This window comes from Notechis scutatus, chromosome 2 (genome assembly GCF_049901735.1).
Source record: "Notechis scutatus isolate UNSWTSFEM ecotype Mainland chromosome 2, rNotScu1.2, whole genome shotgun sequence".
In the NCBI taxonomy this organism is placed as follows: Eukaryota; Metazoa; Chordata; class Lepidosauria; order Squamata; family Elapidae; genus Notechis; species Notechis scutatus.
Genome location: NC_142010.1, coordinates 3,865,127 through 3,885,076, shown reverse-complemented (window position 1 = coordinate 3,885,076; position 19,950 = coordinate 3,865,127). Strand labels below are relative to the sequence as shown.

The 19,950-nt window shown below is 43.0% G+C and overlaps 1 protein-coding gene across 10 annotated transcripts in view; it reads left to right on the top strand.

Moving 5' to 3' along the window:
* PPT2 (palmitoyl-protein thioesterase 2) overlaps positions 1-19,950 on the top strand; it is a 73,641-nt gene that overhangs the window by 32,246 nt on the left and 21,445 nt on the right. For 6 of the 10 annotated variants that reach the window (XM_087953307.1, XM_026687614.2, XM_087953306.1 and 3 more), the window contains 2 exons: positions 10,955-11,096; positions 18,752-18,918. In XM_087953307.1, coding sequence (XP_087809433.1) covers positions 18,763-18,918 — 156 coding nt within the window. In that variant the 5' untranslated portion in view covers positions 10,955-11,096; positions 18,752-18,762. Of the gene's footprint in view, positions 1-10,954; positions 11,097-18,337; positions 18,510-18,751; positions 18,919-19,950 lie in introns of all 10 variants that reach the window. The other 4 variants (XM_026687617.2, XM_087953304.1, XM_087953309.1 and 1 more) reach the window with 2 other exon arrangements.

The following is a 19,950-nucleotide window of genomic DNA, read 5'->3' as shown; positions in this document are numbered from 1 at the left end:
AAGCTCACCCGGAAGCACTTTCTCAAGCGCCATTGAAACAAGATGGTGGCGCCCAAGCAAAATAGGCGGCCCGGTACAAAATGATCCACGGACCGGTACCGGTCCGGGGCCCAGTGGTTGGGGACTACTGCTCTAGCCCAGTGGCCCCCAATCTTTTACGCACCAGGGACCGGTTATGTGGACAGAGGTTTTCCCATGGACCGGAGGGGGGAGCCATGGTTTTGTGTGCTGCCTGGATCCCACAAATGGGGCTTCACATGTTTGCATGGCCCAGTTTCTGGCATGCTGTGGCGCGGTGCTGATCCATGGACCAGAATTTTATTTATTTTATTTTATTTATTTATTTTGTCAAGTAAGTATTAGATAACAGGTATAAGTATAAACATGATTATGAATGCATGAAATGGATATGAATAAAAAGGGAACGTTAGGTAGGCACGTTGGTGCGCTTATGCATACCCCTTATAGAACTCTTAGGAAAGGGGTTAAAGTTTTTGGGGTTTGGGGAAGAAACTACAGAGTCAGGTAGAGTAATCCAGGCATTGACCACTCTGTTGCTGAAGTCATAGTTTGGAGCAGTTTACCTTGAGTTTGTATCTATTGTATATTGTTGTGGTTGAAGCTGAAGTAGTCATTGACAGGTAGGACATTGCAATGGATAATTTTATATACTATACTTAGATCAGACTGAAGGTGGCATAGTTCTAAATTGTCTAAGCCTAAAATTTCAGGTCTGGTGGCATAAGGTATTCTGTTGTGAGTACAGGAGTGGAAGACCCCTGCTCTAGCCCAACCTTCTATAGCCTAAGTAGTCCTCCATTTACAACTGTAATGGAGTCTATCCATTAGGGTTTGTAAGTTGTGATAATTGTAAAGCAGGACATCACAAACCCATTTTTACCACCTCTTTTTAGTGGTGGCCATTAAGCAAACGCTATGGTCATAAAGTGAATTCTGAGGTCATTAAGGAAACCCACTGTTTGCTGGGGCGGGGGATTTTTTTGGCAGAAATCAGAAGTAAATGCTGATTTTTGGCAAAAAATGTAAATCGCTGTCTTGGGACTGTGTGATGCTGCAGGTGTAGGGCCACACCTGGACCACTGCATCCAGTTTTGGTCACCAAATTACAAAAAACAGATGTTGAGACTTTGGAAAAAGCGCAAAGAAGAGCAACTAGGGCAGTGGTGGCTAATCTTTTTGTGCCAGAAATTGTGCGTGTGCTGGCACACTCGCGCTCATGTGCCAGCACCCCCCATGGCCCCTACACATGCGCACACAATCCCCATCCACCCCCGCCTCTCCCTTACCTGCAGTGCACCTCACAGCTGATTTTCGGTGGGTTTGCGGCCTTTTTCGGCCACCCAGAGGCTTGAGGAAGGATTCTGCAGGCTTCTGCAGGCTTTGCAGGCCGAAAATTAGCCCCATCTCATCACTTCTGGTATTTTCGGAAAACCAGGAAGTGATGAAACAGGGCTAGTTTTTGGCCTGGAAAGCCTGCAGAAGCCTTCCTCAAGACTTTGGGAGGCCAAAAAAGGCCTCAAACCCACCGAAAATCAGCTGTGAGGCGTGCACATGCGCAGTGAGGTAAGTTTGCCTGCAGCTCGCATGCCAACACAAATGGCTGTGCGTGCCACCTGTGGTACGCGTGCCATAGGTTCGCCATCATGGAACTAGGGTGATGAAAGGCCCGGAGACTAAATCATATGAAGAACGGTTGCAGGATTTGGGTATGAACAATCTAGAGAAAGGAATGACCGGGGGACGACAAGATAGCAGAATTCCAGTATTTGAGATGCTGCCACAAAGAGGAGGAGTCAAATTTTTTTCCAAAGCAACAGAAGGCCAGACAAGAAACCATGGATGGAAACCAATCAAGGAGAGAAGCAACCTGGAATTCAGGAGGAACTTCCTCACAGTGAGGACAGTTAACCAGTGGAACAGCTTTGCCTTCAGAAATTGTGGGAGCTTCATCACTGGAGGATTTTAAGAAGTGACTCGACAGTCACTTGTTTGAAATGGTACTATAGGGTCTCTTGCTTGATCAGGGGAGTGGACTAGAAGACCTCCAAGGTCCCTTCCATCTCTATTCTGATTCTGATTAAACTGCAATAATGCTGGCCAATTGCTGAGCACTCAAATTGCGGTTATGAGACTCAGGAGTGGCCATTTGCAACTTTGGAACCAGGCCTCGGGGAGATCCATCATCACTTCGAATGGTTGCTTAAGCATCCAGTTGTACGTTGAGGACTATATGCAGAAGTATAAAACCATCCTTGAGAAGGAGGTAGCCAATTTTCTCATAAAAACCTCCACTGCCTCTGGAAATTGACTTCTTTACTGTTCGAAAGATTTTACCGTCAGGATGATTTTCCTTATACGGTTTTGCAAGGTAGTTGCAACTTATTATTTCTGCTCCTAATTTTTGTGGCAACATAAAATAGTTCCTGCCTGTCTCCTCTGTGGCGCCATTTAATGGGCCTGAGCACTAATATTGCATCTCCTGCAATGGTGTCAATGTTTTTCCTCCTTACATTTCTCCCTGTTGTTGTTCCTCTTCGCCCGGTCTTCCAAATTATCCAGGTCAGAACTGCAAACTTGTTCTGTCACCCTGGGGGTTGGTTGGACTCTCTCCAAGGTTGGCTAGACTTTGCAATTGTGGCTCTACCTGATTGTAGTGTCATCCAAGTTGCACTTTAACATCTTGTCAGTGAGAACTTCTTGTCAAAAGCTTGGCTGCAATCAAAGGGGAAGTATTCCTTTTTATTCCGTCTTTATTATTTGTTTATAAATAACTCAACCAGATCTAATACACGTATTTGTTGACTTACGACCAGGTGAGTTTTGCCCCCAGTTGACGAACTTTTTGCCCCAGTTGTTAAGCGAATCACTGCTGTTCTTTAGCAAATCATACGGTCATTAACCGAACCTTGCTACCCCCATTAATTTTGCTTGTCGGAAGCCAGTTAGACAAGCTACAAATGGTGCTCACATGACCCTGGGACACTGCAACTGTCATAAGTACATGCCAGTTGCCAAACACATGGAATTTTGTCTTGTGACCATGAGGCTGCTGGAACAGTTGTAGGTGTAAAAACTAGTTATAATCCCCCCCTTTCAGTGCCATTATAACTTCAAACAGTCACTAAACGATTGGTTGTAAGTCAAGGACTACCTGTACTCCTTCCTTCTCCTATATTTCCCCACAACAGCAGCCCTGTGAGGTGGACTGGGCTTGAGAGAGAGAGTAACTGGCCCAAAGTCACCCAGCTGGAATTCATGGCTAAGGTGAAACTAGAAGCCGCAATCCCCTGGTTTCTAGCCTGGTGCCTTCCCCTGTCTACTAAAGCTATTACCGTGTCAGAGAAAATTTCTCTCACATGACTTCTTTTTGGCAAAGCCATGCTGGCATTTAGCAATTAAAGGGTTTGTCTGCCGTAGATAAAAGCAGAAACTTATGAGTCAGTTGAATCCTTTGAAATGCTTCTGGGGGTATTGTGTCTCAGTGCTGTAGGGAAATATATATATATCAATTCAATGGAATGACATCTAGCAATTTATGATTCACTGGATTTTTTTTTTTTTAAAAAAGAAAACTATTTTATTAGGAACTGCCCTGACGCTGAAGCCACTCTGGTGGCTCCCAAAACAACATAAAACATGATTTAAAAAAATAGTTAAATAAGATGGGATCCACCCACTCCATACAAACCGTGTACAGTAACACCTCCAACAACTAAAAATATGAGAAGTGCTACGTTGGATTGGACCCGAAAAACTATTAAGCAGCGGTTTAGCGAAGATTCCACTCTGGGTGTAAGAGAAACAGCCACCGCCTTGCTTTGTTTGCTTGATCTATATCTCGTCCTTGTTTTGATCAACTTAAGGCACTGTATACAATATGGAATTGAGAATAACAAGTTGTTTGAAGGGACCCTGATGTCGAACCTATGGCACGTGGGCTACAGGTGGCACGCACAGCCATTTGTGCCGGCATGCGAGCTGCAGGCAAACTTACCTCACTGCGCATGCGCACGCCTCACAGCTGATTTTCGGCAGGTTTGAGGCCTTTTTCGGCCTCCCAGAGGCTTGAGGAAGGCTTCTGCAGGCTTTCCAGGCCAAAAACTAGCCCCGTTTCTTCACTTCCTGGTTTTCTGAAAATACTGGAAGTGACGAAACGAGGCTAGTTTTCGGCCTGCAAAGCCTGCAGAAGCCTTCCTCAAGCCTCCGGGAGGCCGAAAAAGGCCTCAAACCCGCTGAAAATCAGCTGTGAGGCGCAGTGCAGGTAAGGGGGCGGCAGGTGTGGGTGGGGAGTGCACGCTCATGTGTAGGGGCCGTGAGGGGCACGCATTTCCTTCTGGGTGCTGGTATGCGAGTGTGCAAGCGCGCACACAGTTTCTGGCACAGGAGCCCAAAAAGGTTAGCCACCACTGTCCTATACCATTCCTTCCAGTCTCCATTGTATTTTTCCATCACAACGATCTTGGGCAGAGAAAAAGCAACAGTCACCCAACCAACTTTCCTGTCCAGAGGAAGAGTTTAAAAAAAAAATTATGCCAGTTTGGTGCTGCCTTAACAGCTACACTGCACCATCTCTGATACAGTTCTCAGAGGTCTTCCATTGAAACATTTGTCATTTCTAACTACAGTTGTTCTATGAAGGTCATTGCAACACATCTGTGTAGGGTAATCTTCAAATTGCAGCCATTCGTTTAGGACCATTTGAAGTTGCAACGGCACTGAAAAAAATGACTTATGACCGTTTTTCACACTGACGCCCATTTTCAGCAACCCCCGTGGTCCCATGATCAAAAGTCAGGCACTGGACAGCTGGGTATGTATTTAGTACGGTTGTAGTGTCCCTGGGATCATGTGATCCTATTTTGTGACTTTCCGATGAGCAAAGTCAATGGGAAAGCCAGTGTCAGGATTCCAGCAGTTACCCCCATTAAATCATGAGTCTCGAGCCAAACTTCCAGAACTTCAAAAAGGATTTATTGGGAGTTAACATGCCCGGCACTGCCTGGGTGTAGCCGACTCTGAGAGACATCATTCATTGTCACCCTTGACCCTGGTTTCCCCCACCCCACCCCCTGGGTGTATCATAATTCATATTCTCCAATGGGAAACATCCATAGCCAAGAGTCACCCATCATGCTCTCCGGTTAGAATTTTGCATGGGAGAAACTTCAGTCACCATCTTTGAAAATTATTTATGAAATGCACTTTTGATTTCCAAGCTGCCTCATTGCTCTTTCAAACCCCTTTCCCCCACTCCCTTTCTGTTGGCAACTCTAAAAAGACCATTGAAATATTTTATGAGTTGCTAGCCAGATTCAATTAACCACCATGTTACTGACTTAACAATGGCAGGGATCCCCTTAACAACTATGGCAGGATAGGTCATAAAATGGAGCAAAACTCACTTAACACCTGTCTTACTTAGCAATGGAAATTTTGGGTCGTACGTCGAGGACTACCTGTATTGAGGAGGAGGAGGAGGAAGAGGAGGGTTTGTTATTGACATACCATACTAACCTGTCAGTCTCCTCCCATGGATCTCCAGCTCCGTAGTCCCCACACCTGGGACCTGAAATATCTAGGAATTTCCCAGGGGAGTTTTACCCAGGCAGGAAGTTATGCCGACCTCACCTTTTTTTTTCACTGGGGAAATGTAGCTTCACCTGGAATTTAGGTGGGGTAGAGTAGACGGATTCCTCCTTTTCTCAGGAATAAAATGTTTGAGGCTCCATTTTAACTGGGACTTCCAGGCCAGGATGAGGCTAGCCTAAAATTCAATATTGGATTCTGACAAAGGCAAGAACAAAGGACTTGAGGGAATAGTTTAAATGCCAGAAATTAGATGGGACTGAGATCTACAAACTCAGCCAAGATGGTAGAATGGGGAGATTCTAACCCAGTGTTTCTCAACCTTGGCAACTTTAAGATATGTGGAGTTGAAGTCCATACATCATAGAATAGAATAGAATAGAATAGAATAGAATAGAATAGAATAGAATAGAATAGAATAGAATAGAATAGAATAGAATAGAACTGCCTCTCTAGAGCTGCATGCCTGCGTTTTTCTGCCCTCAACTCAGCCTGAATTGCCTTCTTAGGGGCTAGAGCTTTAGCTCTGATTTTGGCAGCCACCTCCCTCTGGACTGATTGGGTGCGTTGCCTACGACTTTTTCTCTTATTGGGCTTAAGAGACTGTTCCACTGGTGGGGGGGAAGCTCTGCCTGAGCCTTATCTTGCTCCATTTGTAGAATAAAGGCTCTTGCAATGGAAAGAAACTGTTTGGAAATTTTTTGTATTAAGCCCCTTAGGGTATAAATTGGCCCCCGGGCTTACAAAATGGCCGCTCACCTCGTGGTGGAAGGCTTCAATCCAAGATGGCCACTGACTAGGGAAAACAGGCTCCGAGATCGAAGAATCGCTCCTTAGGCTATAAAGAGCCCCGAGCGAAGTCAGCAAAGGAAAGGGCAGCCTCTGGCCACACGATCAGCTGGCTGACGCTGTTATCGGTTTGCCGATCGCTTTTTACGACCGCTCAAACCTCAGGCGTGGGGGGAGGTCTACAGACGCTGCCCAATTTGCCTGAACAGTGCTCTGGCAACGCTGCTCCCAACGCTGCAGGAGAGAGAACCCTGCTCTCCTGGAAGAGCAGCTGTCCCGATCCCTGGGAACTGCTTGAAACAAGGAAAAGGTATTGAAGATCGCTGGTGATTGCTATATAGCAGAACGCTTTCAGAGACACAGCTACTGACTGAAAGGAGCGGAGTCAAAAGCTGGGGTCTCTCCCGGGGGCTGGCTTTTATATCTTAGTACGGACTCAGTTAAAAGACGTCATAGGAAGGAGTCAACCCATCCTGGGCTCTCGATGCAGCATGGAGGAGAAGATAATGGTGAGCCGCCTCCAGGAAATTACACAGTCACGCCTATGGTCCTCAACGGTTGACCTTCACTCTAAATCTTTACGCTTTTAATAACATTTCTCTTCTTTCAGATGGAAACTTTATGAGATCCAACTGCCAGTATTAAAGAATAGGGGTCAATAAAAGCTTTTACACAAAATCCTTGGCAGGCCTAGCTTGTTGTAACAAAAATACCATCATTCTTCAAAGTCACATTATTCCTTTTTGGGGGGGGGGCACCCAGATTTGCTTTGTCATTTGTTACCACACTGGAGGATAGGGACAGGAATAGGGATAGGGATAGGAATAGGAATGGAATTAGGATAGAATGGAATGGAATGGAATGGAATAGAATAGAATAGAATAGAATAGAATAGAATAGAATAGAATAGAATAGAATAGAATAGAATAGAATAGAATAATAGAATAATAGAATAGAATAGAATAGAATAGAATAGAATAGAATAGAATAGAATAGAATAGAATAGAATAGAATCTAGAAAGGATCTTGGAAGTCTTCTAGCTCAAACAGGATACTCTATTCTGTACCATTTCAGACAAGTGAATAAAAATGTGGTTTTTCTTGCATTTATTTTTAAACCCTTTTGCATGCTTGGGACAAAGTAGGTTTCCAGGAATGAGAAGTATGATTCCAGCCCATTTCCTTAGGCTGTCATATTCAAAAATGTTACAGGTAACATATGGCGGGAATAAACAACTTGGATCTCTCCAGAGGTTTTGCAGATGTGTCCGAGCCCCAGACCAAAGAATCCATAGCAAAAGATTTGGGAACATTTGGAGAATAAAGGTTTCCTCTGATAAAACACAATAGATACAAACTCAAGGTAAACTGCACCTAACTTGATTGCAGGAAATACGACTTCAGCAACAGAGTGGTCAATGTCTGGAATACTCTACCTGACTCTGTGGTTTCTTCCCCAAGCCCCAAAAACTTTAACCTTAGACTGTCTACTATTGACCTCATCCCTTTCCTAAGAGGTCTGTAGGGGGTGTGCATAAGCGCACCAATGTGCCTGCCGTCCCTGTCCTATTGATTCTTTTTATTTTTCTTATATGTATCAATTTCATGTATTCATAACTATGTTTATGCTTATACCTATTATCTTGTAAGCGATTGACAAATCAAATAAATAAATAAATAAAAAATTGCAATAAAACAGGGCTTTATAAAGACATCAAGAATTGTAGATGATCAAAAAGTTAATTTTCAGTACTAGAAGTACCCATTGTTTTATTTTGCTTTTATTTATTTGAATTTCTTAGCCATCCAATTCCAATAGATTCTGGACAGTGTACCTACAGGACAGATAGTCCTCGACTTAAACAGTTCGTTTAGTGTCTGTTCAAAGTTACGACACCATTCTTTAAAAAAATGATGTGATCAGAATTCTAACCTGAGCTGTTCTGACACATGATCAAAAGTCAGATGCTTGGCAACTGACTGATATTTATGACCTTTGCGGTGTCGTGAGATCATGTGAGCATTTCTTAAGAGAGGCAAAACTCTCTTAAGAAATCTCTCACTTAGCAACAGAAATGTTGGGCTCAATTGGTGGTCGTAAGCCGAAGGACTATCTGTAGTGAATTTTGATAGGTTTGTCACTATTTAAAGTAGATTTTCAGTAAGGAAGGAAAAAGAGAGAGAGATTTTGAACAGCATCTTAGGAATTGTTTTAGGATGTAGAGTAGAGTAGAATAACTTTAGTGTCACCTGAGTGTACGCTAATCAGCATACATTAAAATGAAATTTCATTGCATGCAGCTCTCAAAGGGTCTCCACCTCCAAACGTACACTACACAAACATGAGAAAAATAAATAAATAACTACAAAATTATGCATATACCCACATATATTATACGACACAGAGAAACAACACTATCTAGTTCGGATGTATACATGTACATGGCAAGAAAAACGAATCTTGCGAGCTTACCGGATGGATGGCATAGGGAACAAAGCTGTTACAGAATCTGGTAGTCCTGCTTGAAATAGGTACTTCGAAAACTCCTCCCAGAGGGGACCAACAGAAACGGACCATGAAGTGGATCTGCGGGGTCACTAACAGTGGTTTGAGCTCTTAAGCACATAGCGCTTATAAGCACTATCCTGAATAACAGGAAGTGAGCTTCCTATAATCAATCTTCTATGCTGTCCTCACTACTCTCTGTAGGGACTTTCTATCTGAGGCACTGCTGCTATAATTTCCTGGGTCTTTTTTCTTTAATATTACAGCAGATTTTGATCCAGTTATATGGATGTATGTTTTCATGTTTGTTTGAGATTAACATAGACGTTGGTAGTCCTATAAAGGTAGTCCTCAACTTACAACCATACAATCATTTCATGACTGTTCAAAGTTACAATGGCACTGAAAAAAAAGGAACTTGCAACCAGTTCTTGCACTTAAAACTGTTGCATCAGTGCCACAGATATATAATTGCCATTTATGGAAACAAGCAGTGGGGAAATCCAGATTTACTTAACAACTCTGTCTGATTCACTCAATGATCACAGCAAAAAGGTCATAAAATCAGATATCTTGCCAAGATATCTGGGATTTATCTGTGAGAAGGATGCTATCTTGCCTAGTTATCTGGGATTTATCTGTGAGAAGGACAGCTCTCTTGCCAAGATATCTGTGAGAAGGATGCTATCTTGCCTAGTTATCTGGGATTTATCTGTGAGAAGGACAGCTCTCTTGCCAAGATATCTGGGATTCATTTTGGCTCGTGGCTTCTGAGAAAGTTGGTGGAGTGCCCTCTAGGATGACTTTTGCCCCCTGAGGGATGCCTCCAGGTGTCTTGTGATTTTCCCTTGGGTAGTTGGCGGGGATAATTTTTTCTGGGTTTTGGAAATTGTAGAACCTCAAATCAAGGCAGTGGCAATGGCTCCTTCTCTTTTGGGAGGCCTTTCCTGGACGTGGAGGAGATAAATAATTTTCATCCAGTCTCCAGCTCTCCTTCAGTAAAGGTTGTTGGGTCAGTGATGGGAACTCGATCGTTTGGCATACCCTTAGAAAAAGTGGACTGGCAGGACGACCCTTTTCAACCGGGCTTGAGATCTAGCTACAGGGTACTCCTTGACTTACAACCACAACTGAGCCCAACATTTCTGTTGCTAAGTAAGACAGTTGCTAAGTTTTGCCCTGCTTTACGGCTTTTTTGTCATAACGTACAACACTTAATGATAGTGATAGGGTACAATCAACAATCAAATCATACTAGGAAACAGTCAATATAAATCGTAAGGATACAAGCAACAAAGTTACAGTCCTACAATCACAAGTGGGAGGGGATGGGTGATAAGGAGTGATGAGAAGATTAATCGTAATAGTAGTGCCAACTTTGTAAATAGTTGAACAGTGTTGAGGGAATTATTTGTTTAGCAGAGTGATGGCTTTCGGGAAAAAACTGTTCTTGTGTCTAGTTGTTCTGGTGTGCAGTGCTCTATAGCGTCGTTTTGAGGGAAGGAATTGAAACAGTTTATGTCCAGGATGTGAGGGGTCTGTAAATATTTACACAGCCCTCTTTTTGACTCGTGCAGTATACAGGTCCTCAATTGAAGGCAGGTGGGTAGTAATTGTTTTTTCTGCAGTCCTAATTATCCTCTAAAATCTGTGTTGGGTTGCAGAACCAAACCAGACAGTTACAGAGGTGCAGATGATAGACTCAATAATTCCTCTGTAGAACTGTATCAGCAGCCCCTTGGGCAGTTTGAGCTTTCTGAGTTGGCACAGAAAGAACATTCTTTGTTGTGCTTTTTTGATGATCCGTAATTGAATCCGGGTACTTTTGAGGGCAGCCTCAAGAATCCCTAACTTTGATGTTCTTCTGTGGTAGAGACACCCACCGAGGAAAATATGGAGGCTTGGGAGACCGCTCGGCTTTCTACGTAGCCCACCTCATCTCCGCCTCATCCGAAATCATGATTTACAAAACTTCCGTAGCCATTGGTGCCTGTTGCTTGTCAAGTCTTGCGTTGATCAATGATGAAAGGAATTCCTTGTCTCCACCCATAGGTGTTCTGTTGCTTCAAAGGAAAGGGGCGGAGCTAGGAGAAGCCCTTCTTAATCCCAACATCCTGGCCAGAACCATGCCATAGAGCTCAAGGCCTCTCCCAGCACATCATCCAGGAGTGTTGCCCAATAGAGGTGTGAGCAGGTAAGACTTCTGGGAAGGCTTTAGGGTTTAGCTTGGGTCTTCCTGTTTTAACTCCCGGAAAATACTGTCTTCACCGCTGGAGACATCTGATAGATGCAGACCTTTCATGTAACAGCATGTCATTACCACAGGTGTTAGTGTGGGTAGTGCTTCCAAGAAATTATAGGTTTGGTCTTCGAAGGTTACTCCGTATTCCCAACATGCTTGGTGTAAATTGTTTATATCGGAATATAAACAAGTGTTGAGCACAAGGCCTGCCAGCTTGTTTTAAGCCCTGGCTTTGATCCAGAGTTGTGTGTCTTAATTCACTTGATTGTGTGTGTGTGCGTGTGTGTGTGTGTGTGTGTGTGTGCACGCAATCCATCAGAAAATCAAAGTCCTGTACTTTAGGTGGTGTTTCTCTTCATTTCAGCTTGTCTTTCTTTTAACCAAGGGATAGCAGAGAGGGCCTCTGAGCCATTCGAATGAATGCAATTGTTTGTGATACAGTTTTCCAGATGTATCTGCTCTTCAGTTTTAATATAAATACATACAGTAATACGGATATCCATGGAAATTCTTAGTCATCCAGGTCGTGGTTGACTCAAGGGTGCTTTTTCAAAAGGCAACTGGACTTCTGTTTTCCATATCATGGAGTTGGAGAGGGGCTAATTTCCCTGATCATCCACACAGCTGTTTTTCAACCCTTGTTCATTTTTATTTGAATTGTCCTTAAAGCATGGAATTCCGAACAATATGAGAGTGATCAAGCACTCCTGTTTTGTGTATGAATTAAAAAGAAAACCCCCAAACTCGCAAATAATACCAAAGCTCATCAAACAAGACAGGAGCGTCCAAGTTGAGGTTAAAAAAAAAAAAAGTCAAAATGGCGTCTGCAACCAAAATTTTGCCTTCCCCCACTTTTTTTGTGATGCTAAGACTTGATCCCTGGCCATTATCTTGTCTTGTATGATAAGTATCTTCCGCAGATATTCTCTTTTAACTGTGAGCTTCATATTTTGGGCGGATTGCTTCATTTGTTTACAAATAACTTGCTCAGCCTAAATGTAGTCATGTTTCCAGGAGTAACACAGATTCCCTGTTCTGGCCAAACAGAGATTAGCAAACATGCACAAAGCATAGTAAATATATATATATAGAGTTTCTCAGTCATCCAGCTCACGGTTGTCCCAAGGGTGCTTTTTTCAAAAGGCAACTGGGTTTTCTTTGTTTTTCCTCGAAGACTTTTCGCTTCTCATCCAAGAAGCTTCATCAGAACTTCTTGGATGTACTTTGGGGGCAAAGCATAGTCGTGACATTGTGTGTGTGTGTGTGACATAGTTGTGTGTTTCTGTCACCATCAAGCAGAGTTGGGAAATCTGCACCAAATCCCAGAAAGAAAGAATCAGTAGGCGGCAAAAGATCAACTAGTGCAGTAGTGGGATCCTACCTTAGTCGCTACCGGAGCGGTGGGTGCGCGGCCCCAAACACGGCACCCCTAACAACAACAATCAGTTGAGAGGATAAAGAAAGCTAGGAGTGACCCTTCTACCCTCCGTTGTACTTTTCGGTTTTTTATCCTCTCAGCTGATTGGAGGCTTTTTTTCCTCCTCTCAGCTTGAACCGAACTCCGTATTGTTGTGTGTTGTGATTGTTTGGGAAAGCTAACAGTCGTTGTTCAAGGAACATTTTCGGATTGGCTTTGATCTACATGGATCCCTGAATCTTGCAAGCCTAAATGCACTTCTTCTTTATCTTTGTGTTGAACTAAGGAGGGGCTTGTTGTCAGAGATGTTTCCTCAGATTGCTTTCTTGGCTAGGGCTCAAATCCCTCTTATCTTATTATAGTTGCCTTGATGGCTGCTCTTCATTCCCTCTGGCCAGTACAGCTATGCTTAACAAAACTGGTAATTGAACTCCCTCCTTAAAAAAAAGGTTCGGATACAGGAGGAAGGTCCCACAGTTTGGCAGGTCCAAATCTCCCCTCATCCTCTTCAACTGAAGATTTTGGCGGTCATAATCTCTCTATATATTTTAAAGCGAAATATCACTCACGCACAATCACAAAATCTCCAGAACCGTAAAGCCTACAAACTTGAAATTTGGCCCTTATGTTGCTTCTAGGTGTTCACTGAGAAAGGGTTTTTCGAAATGACCATCAGAGCATTCGTATTTCCTATATTATTATTAACACGCTCTGATTCTACGGAGTTCTACTCCCTCTCCTCACCTGAAAAGAAATCTCTTCCAAATGCAAAACACAAGCAGAGGAGCTTCGGTTTTATTTTCACAGCAGCAACAGCTTTAGTACCGAGCAGTTGAGCTAAGACACACCCAGGCTCCTTGCTGTCTCCTTGCTCACACAGCAAATACTGTTTCAGTTTCCAGACAGCCCTCAACTCTCTCACACACTGACAGGACGCTAGCCAGATTAATACTGATAGGTAGGCAGAGGCACATTTTTTCCTCATATTTTCCTCCCCAAAAACTATGCCCGACCACATAGTTTCGTAGCGAAGCACGGGTATCGAGCTAGTCCAATATATTTAGAAGTCACAAAATGAGAAAGTCTGAGTCAAAGTTTAGATACTCACTTGGTACATTTTGGCACCTATGTACAGGTAGTCCTCGACTTACAACAGTTTGTTTAGTGACCGTTCAAAGTTACAACAGTGACTTACGACACTTTTTTTTCACACTGACGACTGTTGCGGCATCCCCATGGTGACCTGAGCAAAATTCAGATGTTTGGCAACTGACTCATATTTATGACGGCTGCAGCGTCCCAGGGGTCACTGGATGCCCTTTTGCAGCCTTCTGACAAGCAGAACCAACGGGGTTCAACCACCCATGGTGCTAATTTAGCAACTTCTGTGATTCACTTAACAATGGTGGCAAGCAAGGTCGTAAAAGGGGGCAAAGCTCACTTAACAAATGTCTCACTTAGCAACAGAAATGTGGAGGCTCAGTTGTGGTCGTAAGTCAAGGACTACTTGCACTCTCTCTATTTCTCTCTGCCTAACCCATGTTATTAGGATTGCTGTGAAGATCAGTTCAAAATGTAGTTTTAAGAGGCTTGAAATCCACCTGGAATTTTCCTAGGGAGGAACTAGATATTGAGAAAAGATAGGCAAAGCTTGGTTGAATATTCCGGATTACCTGACAGAGATTATTACTTGGCATTTCCCCAAAAGTCAGCCCATGGACACTTACTTAATTAACGTTTATTGAATGTTAATTGGCTGAGTCCACATATTGTGTCAGGTCACGTTTCAGCCTACATTTTCATTAAATAAAGCCACAATGTTGTGCTTGGCCATAAACCATGATTTATGAACTTCGTTGCGTAAACCCAGTATACTGGCCCTTGCAGCATAGCATGTGTGAGCCTGGCCTATCTGAATAGACCTGCAACATTGTGTACATACAAAGTTGCAGAAGGCTCTCCTAGAGAAATCCTGGCTAGTTAATTAACTTAATTAACTGGCTAGTTAATTAACTTAACCTTATATAGAACGTCAGACTTCTGCAACCTATCATCAGAAATACCTTAGGTCAATGACTGTAGCTTTCTTTTGGGGTACATTGACATGGGTTTGGATCTGACTGGGTACCTAAACTTGGGTTTTACAAGCATCCGTTTAGTTTTTTTTTAATAGCTTTATTAAACTTTTCAAAGTAAAAATAACAAAAGAATTATCAAGAAAGAAAATAGTAAAGAGGATGGAGAGAAAAATAGGAAAGAAAGGTACAGTAAAATAAAAAAAAATGTAGAAAGATGCACAAAAAGGAATGATTTCTGGCTCCTCTTAGAGGAGATAGAAATGAAACTTAAGTTCAACTCTTACTCTAGAATTACAGATTTCTCTCTCTCTCTTTATGACCCCGTAATCCCTTGTATTGGGGTAGAATCGTGTTGACTGAATGGAGCTGAGCGTTTGCCAGTCCAATGTCCTTTCTGACTTCTATGTGAAGTTCACAACAGATATTTTCTCTTTGCACCCTGATAGAGAAGCATTTGTCTGTGCCTAGCATTGAACTCTCAGCCTTCTGAGACCACCGCACCATCTAAAAGCCACTGCACTTGTCTAAAATTACAGATTAATATCCATTTTTAAACAGTCTCCGGGTATTGCTAATCAATAAATCTATACGTCATAATTTATTTATAAATAACAGATAACAGATAATCAGAGTTGGAAGGGACCTTGTAGGTCATCTAGTCCAACACACACACCCCCACCCAAGTGGGAGACCCTACACCATTTCTGACAAATGGCAGTCCAATCTCTTCTTGAAAGTCTCAACTGATGGCGCTCCCACAACTTCCAAGGGCAACTTCTGTTCCATGGGTTGATTGTTCTCACTGTCAGAACGTTTCTCCTTATTTCCAGGCTGAATCTCTCCTTGTTCAGTTTCCATCCATTATTCCTTGTCTGGCCTTCAGGTGCTTTAGAAAACAGCTTGACCCCTTCCTCTCTGTGGCAAATATTGGAAGACTGCTATCATGTCTCCCTTGGTCCTTCTCTTCACTAGACTAGCCATGCCCAGTTTCTGCAACCGTTCTTCATATGTTTTAGTTTCCAGTCCCCTAATCATCCTGCTTGCTCTTCTCTGTGCTTTTTTCAGTCTCAACATCTTTTTTATAGTGTGGTAAAAGTGGATGCAGTACTCTAGGTGTGGTCTTACTAAGGCTTTATAGAGGGGTATTAGTACCTCCCTCGATCTTGATTTTATCCCTCTGTTAATGCAATTTAGGATTGCATTAGCTATTTTGGCTGCTGCTGCACACTGCTGGCTCATGTTTAGCTAGTTGTCCACTAAGACTCCAAGATATTTATTTTCTGTGTCCCATAAAAAGTTCAAAAGAGGTGTCTAATTGGTAATAAAGTTAGTCAGTGTCTTTTCTTTAAACATCCATTTCTTCAATGTTTGTTCTTTGTTATATTGCAAGCTCTGGATTTTAGTTTCTAATAATACTAAGGGTCTTTAAATTTGAATGTGTTTGTTTATGGATTCAAATGAATGGAATGCATTCAGGTCTTGGATTACGCTTTTGAGATGGAAAACAGATTTCTTCTGGATGATGCAATCTGTGCTTTTCAGCACTGATTTGTAAGGGACACTGCCTGCTTGTGTTGAAAGTAGGTCAGTGGAATTCCGGCCCAGTGAGGAATAATAGCAGATCAGGGCTCATTTTCACATCTGTCCTGCATTTACGGACACCGAGTTGACTAAGGCAAATTATCTCCGCTTGTATGAATCCTGGTGCCTCTGCTTGAAAGAATAAATGGCGTAGTCAGGGTTGAGTTACTGTGAGAGTGATCAGAGAAAATATTGAAAGTAAAATTTGTTTTCAAGATATACTGTGCATTGTTGCATTCACAGGGGCAATTATAATTTGTTTTTATGTTTTATATTTCTGATTTTTACATTGATAATGGGTAGATCTTTCCAATTACTCGTGCCTCATAGGTTACCGATCCTTCATTCTCTTCTCTTTTTCCCCCCCTTCCTGGTCAAAGACAAAAAGATTATGTGATTTATTTCTTTATTAAATTTATTTATCTTACCATGGAGTAATTGTAAATGGCTTACAATAGCAATTGCAATAGCACTTATATACCGCTTCACAGTGCTTTCCAGCCGTCTCTAAGTGGTTTTTACAGAGTCGGCTTATTGTCCCCAACAATCTGGCTCCTCATTTTACCCACCTTGGAAGGATGGAAGGTGGCGTTCAACCTTGAGCCTGGTGAGATTTGAACTTACCAAATTGTAAGCAGCCGGCAGGCAGCAGAAATAGCTTGCAGTACTGCACTCTAACCACTGCGCTACTGTGGCTCGTACAATATTAAAAAGGCAAAACTATATAAGTGAAATAATGCAAAAATTCAAAATACAGCACACAGCCCTAGCTAAATGATAGGGAGGGAGGGAGGGAGGGAGGAGGATGGGGTGATGGGAGGAGATGGGATCAGTTCTTAATCTATCAACCACCTTCAGTGTGATGCTTCCCCAAGCCAGCTGACAGTACCAGGTCTTTTAAGCCAGTGATCCCCAACCTTTTTTATGCCACGGCCCGGTACCGGCATCAGCTGGGCGCCGCGGTCCGGTACCGGCATCAACTGGGCGCCGCCATCTTTTTTTGATGAAAAAGTGCTTCCGGTGACCTCACGGAAGCACTTTTTCATCAAAAAGATGGCGGTGCCAGCGCTCCGGTGAGCTACCGGAAAAGCTCACCGGAAGCGCTGGCGCCGCCATCTTTTTGATGAAAAAGTGCTTCCGGTGAGCTTTCTACCGGAAAAGCTCACCAGAAGCACTTTTTCATCAAAAAAAGATGGCGGCGCCCAGCGAACCAGCGGCCCGGTAGGACTTGTTCCGCGGACCGGTGGTTGGGGACCCCTGTTTTAAGCTCTTATGGAAGTCTTTTAAGGTCTTACAGAAGTCTTTTATGTTTTACGGAATGTCAGGAGGATTGGATCAGAGAGAATTACATGATCAGAACATGAATTTAAGATTGTAAAATGTGAAAAAGTGTGCCCACGGGAAAAAAGATGTTGGAGAGAATTACCTTATCCTTGACAAGCTCAATGCAAATAAATTGTCAACCGTCCCACTGGGGAAGACAGCAAAAGAAACTCCTTTTTTTTTTACCAAGAGTATAACTTTACTGAGGAATTCCCTATGGGTGCAGAAGTGGAAAAGCCAGATCTAACTATTTTACGCGCAAACAGCATGGGAAAACTTTCCCTTTCCTCCCCTGGACCTTCCATTGCCCATTCTCCAACAATCGTTTTCACTTGCATTGTTTTGGGAACAGTTTGTCTGCCTCAGAGATTCTCAACCAATGACCTTGGGGTGTTGGATCCACCTCAGGCTTCCAGTCTCCACACTTCCACCCCAAATTTCCCTCCCAAACCTCCCTTGCATTCCAATGCATTCCCTTCCCCCTTCCATTACTATTGTCTGGTGGCGAGTGGGAAGGGTTTTTTTAATTTTAGACAACAGAGAGGTGAATTCGGTAATTCTCCAGCTGTCTAAATATGGTACATGTAGCCCACATTTACAATTTTGTTTCAACCAGAGTGAGAATTAAGCCAGGGCCCTCTGACTACACGAACTCTTGAAATGAGCATTAGACTTGCATATTTATTTATATTTCACACTTCTTAAGTGCCCGTATTCCTCTGTCATGTTTCAAGCTGCCGGCCTGCCTACTGCTCCTAGGGGGGATGCATTGGAGATTAAATTTTTCTCTGCAGCCTTTTTAGGAAATAAAATGAGGAATGGTTATAACCTGAAGCTTTGATTCAAACTGCATCCTCCTGCCCAGAAAAAAGCAACAAAATTAAGAGAGGGGGAAGAAAGCATTTAAGGAACAAGTGAAGGTGAATGGGAAAGGATGTCAACAGTTGCCTTTGGAGTAAATAACAGGTGTGTTTGTGTGTGTGTTTTGTGTGTGTGTGTTTTGTGTGTGTGTGTGTCCGTCCAGATCCCCCATTTTGTGATTCTCTTTGACATGGCCGTAGACTTAATGTTTCCCGCTTCTAAGTTTGGGCAGTCACTCCATAATACACTGTTGGAGCAGAGGAAGGAATTTCTGGCTTAAATGGACAGTGAGAAATCTCTTAGGGTTGGGCTGGAGGTCAATTTAACCCTTCTCTCTTCTCATCCAGCTGGTGGGACCATGCCACACCACCGAGACTGTCTCCGGTTACTGGCTGCTTCCTGCCTCACCTTCCTCTTCCTCACGTTCACCGCCTCTTACAAGCCTGTCATCGTTGTCCATGGCCTGTTTGACAGTCCTTCTGACTTCCAGCTCTTGCTTAATTTCATCAATGAGGTGAGTGGGGAAGGCCACGTTGATCAGGTTGCTGGGGAATGATGGGAACTATAGACGTTGACCTCACAAATAATTATGTCTCTTCTCTCCCCTCCCTTCCCTTCCTCTCCTCTCATTCCTCCCCCCTCCTCCTCCTCTCCTCCTTTTCTCTTCTCCTCTTCCCCTTCCCTCCTCCCCTTCCCTCATTCTTCTGCTCCTTTCCTTCCCTCCGCTCTCACTTTCCCCCTTTTTTTCTCTCCTTCTCTTTCTTCTCCTTCCTTCCTTCTCCCAATCTTTTCTTCACCCCTCCTTTGCCAGTCTGGGAGGGAGAACATCTGTAGTCACCCTGTCCTGATTAGAATCTGGATTAAGGTGTAATTTATTTTTCTGGGCCTCAGGTGACTCATTCTGGGCAGGCAGTAGACAGAATATACATACTCCTGCGTGGTGCGATAAACAGGTTGATATTGCAGAGGGATTGAGCTGGAAAATCTGGTATTTCTGGGCAGGGGAAAATGAAGGCTGGGACTCCGGAGCTTCCAAACGCTTGTTTTATTGCCATCCAAATGTCAACTCATGACTCTTCCTTCTTTTATCCAGGCCAAGCAACATGCCACAAAATGCAATTTTAAATCTGATAAACCCAAGCCTCCTTTTCCTTTAGCATCTTGCAACCATGTATACTTATTCTCAGTTTTTTCCCCCCCTCTCTTGCCATGTGAACTTAGAAATATCCTTTTGCCATTGTTTTAAGTTATACAGTCCATGAATCATCGCTATTGATAATGTCTGAAACAGAAGCCACATCTTTATCGTAAAACATTCATCTTGATTATGGAAATTCTGCCCAACAACGATAATTGTAATTTAACCTAAGTATCCCACCCTTTTTTCAAGTTCAGTCAGCATATTCCTTCCTCTACCCCATTTTTCCCTTTGCAACACCCTGTAAGGTAGTTCAAGTTGACAATTATAGTGCTACTTCCATACTCATCATTAATTGGTTCCAAAAACTATGAGTACCAAATAGATTTTCCCCATAAGGAATAATGT